Raw genomic sequence first — 5554 nt, forward strand, 5'->3', positions numbered from 1 at the left:
TACTGTATATAATACATAATATGTTGCCTGATTATTGATTACCAAAATGACCATTACATAAAGATGTTCAAATCTTAAATTACATCATAGGATAATATTACCACACTATGTGAGCTTCACCACACTTTCATCGTACACAATAACATTCACAACTCAATATGACCAGCCATATTATGAAGCAATCCCTCTTCTCTCCTCGAAAATTCAAGGGCTTAAACTCTTTTTTCGCCATTTCAATTTCAGCTTTGTAAACTTCAGCGAGAGTTGCACATACATCCAGTCATACATCTTGTCCACCATCCTAAAGAGAGTAATCCTTGTGGTCTTTTTGATGAATATTATGCCCAAATATGCCCAGAATCCAATTATAAATCCCATAACAATAATGACATAATCTAGAACTCTTTCAAGCTTCTCATCGTCCTCTTCATCTTCTTCTTGAGATGGTGAATGATGATTAGCTTCATCACCAGGACATGCTGGAAGTGGCACACCACAAAGGCCCTCATTGCCAACATAGATCGAGTCATTGAAGGTTGACAATTGACCGCCCGTTGGGATTCTTCCTGACAAATTGTTGTGGGAGAGATTCAAGAATTCTAGAAAGCTTAAAGCAGATAGTTCAGCAGGAATTTCTCCCGTGAGATAGTTCATTGACAAATCAAGAGACTCCAATTCCTTCATGGCACCCATATTTTCTGGAATCCTTCCTATCAAATGGTTGTTGGATAAGTTGAGGAAATACAATCCATGCAGCTTCGTTATCTCTTTTGGAATCTCACCAGAAATATGATTGCTTGATAAGTCTATGCTTACCATTGCACTAAGAGCATTAGTGTATTCATTGGTTAACCCTTTTGCAGTTATTATAATGTTATCCTTGAAACTATTTCCCATCTGGGGACTCCCACAGGACTGATAAAGCTGATGGTCAAGAACACAAGGATAATGGTGACCCCAAACATACAATGGACGATTAGTATAGTTTTGCTTCACAACCATAGAACTGAAATTTGAGATAGAGGAAGGTATACTGCCAAAAAGATTGTTGAACGAAAGATCCAAAACTTGGAGGGAAGTAAGATTTCCTATACTTTCAGGAATAGCATGATCGAATGAGTTTGAACTCAAACGAAGAAACTTTAGCAACGGGAAGCTCCTTCCCACCCAATTTGGTATTTCGCCAGAAAATGTATTCCCACCAAGATCAAGAATTACTAATTCTTTATAATTTCTTAAGACCGAAGGAAATGGTCCTGACAAATTGTCATTGTTCATGTGCAAGGAGTGCAAACTAATTGGATATGATCCATTGCAATTTGGGACCTCACCCGACAAGTAATTGTTCGATAGGTATAGTACCCTTAACATAGTGAAATTGCAAAAGAAGGCAGGCAAACAACCAATGATATGGTTATTAGACAGCAATAATATTTGAACAGTTTCCATATTTCTATAATTCAATGGAATTGTTCCTTCAAAAGAGTTATTTGATAGATCCATATAGATAGATAAATTAGAAGGTAATTGACCATTCAAATTGTTTGAGCTTATGTCAAGGTAAACTAGTGAATTATTGAAAATGAAATCTGAGAACCAACTTGGAATATTTCCATAAAGTCCAACTCCGGATAAAGATAAAAATATCAAATTTGTTTGTGTTTGAATCCACGAAGGAAATCTAGTTCCCAAATGACAATAGCTCATATGAATGTTGTAAGCATGAAAAGGAGGAAGCCAATCATCTAATAAAATCAAATTCAAGGAGTTATAAGATATATCCAAACTTATTAAGTTGGTGAGCTGGGAAAAGTGAGCATTTGTCATGTTGCCTTGTAATGAATTTGATGAGACATTCAAGTCTTGCAGTTGAGTTAATTGTCCAAGACCGGTAGAGATTGACCCAGTGAAGTTATTGTGACTCACTACAAAGGACTGTAACTTGGATCCTTGTGGACATTTAGACAAACCATCAAGTAGATTTGTTAGTTCTCCACCAATATTATTCAAAGACAAATCTAGAGTCTCCAAGTTGCATAGATCACCCAAACTCATTGGAATTTGCCCCATCAAGTTATTCCATGATGCATCAAAATCCCTTAAGTTGTGAAGTCTGCCAATGTTTCCAGGTATTTGACAAGAAATATTATTTTCAGATAGATCTAATTCCTCCAAATTGACGAGATTACCCAAAGCATCTGGTATACATCCATAAAATTCATTAACTGACGCATCCAAAAGTAGCAAGCTAGAGAGGTTGCCCAAAGCATCCGGTATAAGTCCAGAAAATTCATTATATGATACATCCAAATTTAATAAGCTAGAGAGGTTGCCCATGCTGAGAGGCATCTCTCCGGTGATATTATTATCCGACAAATCTAAATACTTCAAGTGGATAAAATTTCCCATGCTCAAAGGTATCTCTCCGATGATATCATTTTTAGACAAATCTAAATACTTCAAGTGGATAAAATTGCTCATGCTTAGAGGTATCTCTCCAGTGATATGATTACCCTGCAAATGTAAATGCTCCAAGCAACAAAGGTTGTCCATGCTCAAAAGTATCACATCAGTTATATAATTCCAAGATAAATCTAGATATTCAAGATGAAAAAGACTTCCCATATTTAGTGGAACTTTTGTTAAAGAATTATCAACTAATTCCAAATGCTTCAACTTTCCAGTGGCATTCACTGAAATATTTCCTTCTATTTGATTACTTGATAATTTATTTGTGCCAGCTCCTCCTGTTGCATCTTGTAGCCAACAATTTGATAAAGCAAGATGCTCTAGGCTATTATAATTAATTTGGTGAAGCCAACTATTGGCTAAAGAGAGATCGACACAACTCATGTCTAGATATTCTAGAGAAGTTAAGTGGGAAAGCCAACTCAGGTCATTTGACCATAGTGAAAAATACCAACAATCACAACAACTAAGGTTGAGGTAGCGTAGGTTAGAAAGGCTGCCTAGTTGTTGTGGAATTAATCCATTAAAGTTGGCATTGGAAAGGTCAAGATGTTCCAAATGGACAAGCGAGGAAATCATACTTGGCACATGGGTTGAGAAGTTGTTGAAGCTTAAATTCAGGTATTTTAAATGCTTCAAGTTAAACAAAGAAGGATTTACCTTACTTTTGTCAGGATATGAAGCATATTGATCAAATGGATAGTGAACATCAAGCATAATGACATGGCTAGTGGTGTTGTCACAGGCGACTCCACTCCAGTTGCAACAATCATAACCGGTCCAAGAAGAAAGCCAGTGGTCAGAGTTATACAAATCAGACTTGATGGCAAGTAGAGCACTCCTTTCACTCTCCAAGCAACTGATCCTCTTAGATGCATCTGAATGATCATCGCAGCATGCTCTAGCGCTAAATAATAAGAGAGTAGCATGCTTAGAAGAATCATAGCTGCCCTTGCAACCACAACTAATAGCCATAGAGCTAGTGATTATGGAAGAGTAGCTAGATTGAATCATAGGCTGAAGAAAAAAACCATACCTAGAATGTATATATACACACACACAAGGTCCTTCCAATTGTGTGCGGAAGTAAGTTTGATTTTGTTTTTTTTTTTTTTTTGGAAAATGAATTGGATGACTTTGTTGATATGACCATGACAGGTTGATTATACCGTGGAGAAGGGATTTGCTTTAACTTCCACAAAATATTTATAAATTGGTAGATATGCATAACAAACTTTAATTCAAATGTCTTAATTGTGATTTTGGTTGGGATTAAAAATATATATATTTTGCTATAATTATTAATTCGATTTATAATTTAATATTTCTCTATAGCACATTTAAGTATGAATAGGACATGCCCTTGTCTTGGTTTACAAAACCCAGTCATGTGGTTAGAGTAAAGTCAAAGTCTCCTTGAGTCCTTTGTTTAGTCAAGTCTTTTTGTAACATTTATTCCAAGGAAATTAGAAATATAGATGTTTATTTATTTGGAAACCTACAAGCAACCTTATAATAAGTGGATGAATTTAAATTTTAAATAGGATAAATATATTCATTTTGAACGTGTATAATTATATTTTAACTTTATCTAATAGATAAATTAGGAAGAAGATTATTTAATTTCAAAATTAATCGGATGAAGTTGAACACCTAAATTACATAAAAAAAATAATAATGACACATTCTAATCCTCTTTTAAAATTTTGTAAATTATTACCGGCTTAATTACTCATAACAATTATAATAGATTATATTGTGAAGAAGAGGTTTGATTTATTTTTATAAAATATTAATAAATTAATAGATATGCATAAAAAACTTTCAAATTCGTTAATTATGATTGCGATTGGACTAGAAATAATCTTCGTTATCTTTTGTTATTATTGATTTGATTTATAATAATTGTGATTGGACTAATTAACCTAGTCATGTGGTATGAGTAGAGTCAAAGTCTACTTGAATAAGACATGCCTTGTTTTGGTTTACAAAACTCAATCATGTGGTTAGAGAAAAGTCAAAGTCTCCTTAAATACTTAGTTTAGTCAAGTCTGATTGTAGCATTTTTTTTTCTGAGAAATTAGAAAAATAGATATTATTTATTGATTTGAAAATTTGAAACGACCTGATCATCTGCAAATAAAATAATAAAAAAAAATCAAATTTTGAATTTTAAATGAGACAAATGAAATTCACTTTTAAGCGTATACAAGATATACTTTAAATTTATCTGATGAATAAATTATAAAAAAGTTATTTATTTGTAAAATTAATACGAAGTTCAAAAATCTAAATTAATAAAAAAAAATTAACTAAAAAGACACATTTTAACCGAATCATTTAAATTTTTGTAAACTATGGCAAGCTTTATTACTCGTAACAATCCTCGTTTATTTATATGATAGATTTGTCAACAAATTAGAAATGTCTGCATTAATTGAGTTAGAGCCTATCTTCATAAACAAATTTGATGTTTGACTTGATAAAAATTTTATTTATATTCGTTTAATATATTTTTCATCAATTAAATAATTAAAATTAAATGACTTATTAAATTAAATAAACAAGATTGAGTATTCATGAATAATGTTTAAAAATAATATTTGGGAACAACTTTGGTGAACAATAATTATAAATCATGTTTATCCATAAAACTCTTATCAATATACTAAATAAATAAAAAAAAATCTAAAATAGTTTATATTATCAATCCTAATAATCAATTAAACAACCTTAAAATATATAAATAATCAAACAAACTTAAATTGAAAATTTTGAGGACTAGATAATATTTAAATAAATCAAACTCAAACTCATAAAAAAATTAAATCAAACTTTAATAATCATTTCAATAGCTTGACTCATTTTAGACTCCACTTAACTTAGACTCGATTAATTTATCAAACAAACTTAGTATCATATAATTTAGAATTTAAAATTTGACTACGCCCTAAATTGGGTAAACACAAGACCACATTTTGAATATTACTCTAACATGAACATTTCATCCCATTTTTTATTTTATTTTATTTTTTTTGTTGACTCCTCTTCTTAGTTTAATTACCAAATAGATGTGTAGACAAAG

General features: G+C 31.7%; 1 protein-coding gene across 1 annotated transcript; it reads right to left on the minus strand.

Annotated features, from left to right (window-relative positions):
• Positions 1–204: 204 nt before the first annotated feature.
• Positions 205–3444, minus strand: LOC121972688 (receptor-like protein 52). Its single transcript, XM_042524335.1, has 3 exons — positions 3130–3444; positions 1971–2514; positions 205–1256 (listed from the first exon to the last, which is right to left on the minus strand). The coding sequence occupies exons 1-3, from the start codon at positions 3442–3444 to the stop codon at positions 205–207; spliced, it is 1911 nt and encodes a 636-aa protein (XP_042380269.1).
• Between the last annotated feature and the right edge of the window lie 2110 nt (positions 3445–5554).

The sequence above is a fragment of the Zingiber officinale genome, chromosome 4A, assembly GCF_018446385.1.
Source record: "Zingiber officinale cultivar Zhangliang chromosome 4A, Zo_v1.1, whole genome shotgun sequence".
Taxonomy (NCBI): domain Eukaryota; kingdom Viridiplantae; phylum Streptophyta; class Magnoliopsida; order Zingiberales; family Zingiberaceae; genus Zingiber; species Zingiber officinale.

Excerpts from the sequence above, each read along its gene's own strand:
- LOC121972688 (XM_042524335.1), bottom strand. The coding sequence starts at position 3,444 with ATGGCTATTAGTTGTGGTTGCAAGGGCAGCTATGATTCTTCTAAGCAT. Across the intron at positions 2,515-3,129 it reads CATATCCTGACAAAAGTAAG|GGTAATCATATCACTGGAGA; the intron begins GTAAATCCTTCT and ends TTACATTTGCAG. Across the intron at positions 1,257-1,970 it reads ACTAACAAATCTACTTGATG|GACCATTTCCTTCGGTCTTA; the intron begins GTTTGTCTAAAT and ends ACAATTTGTCAG.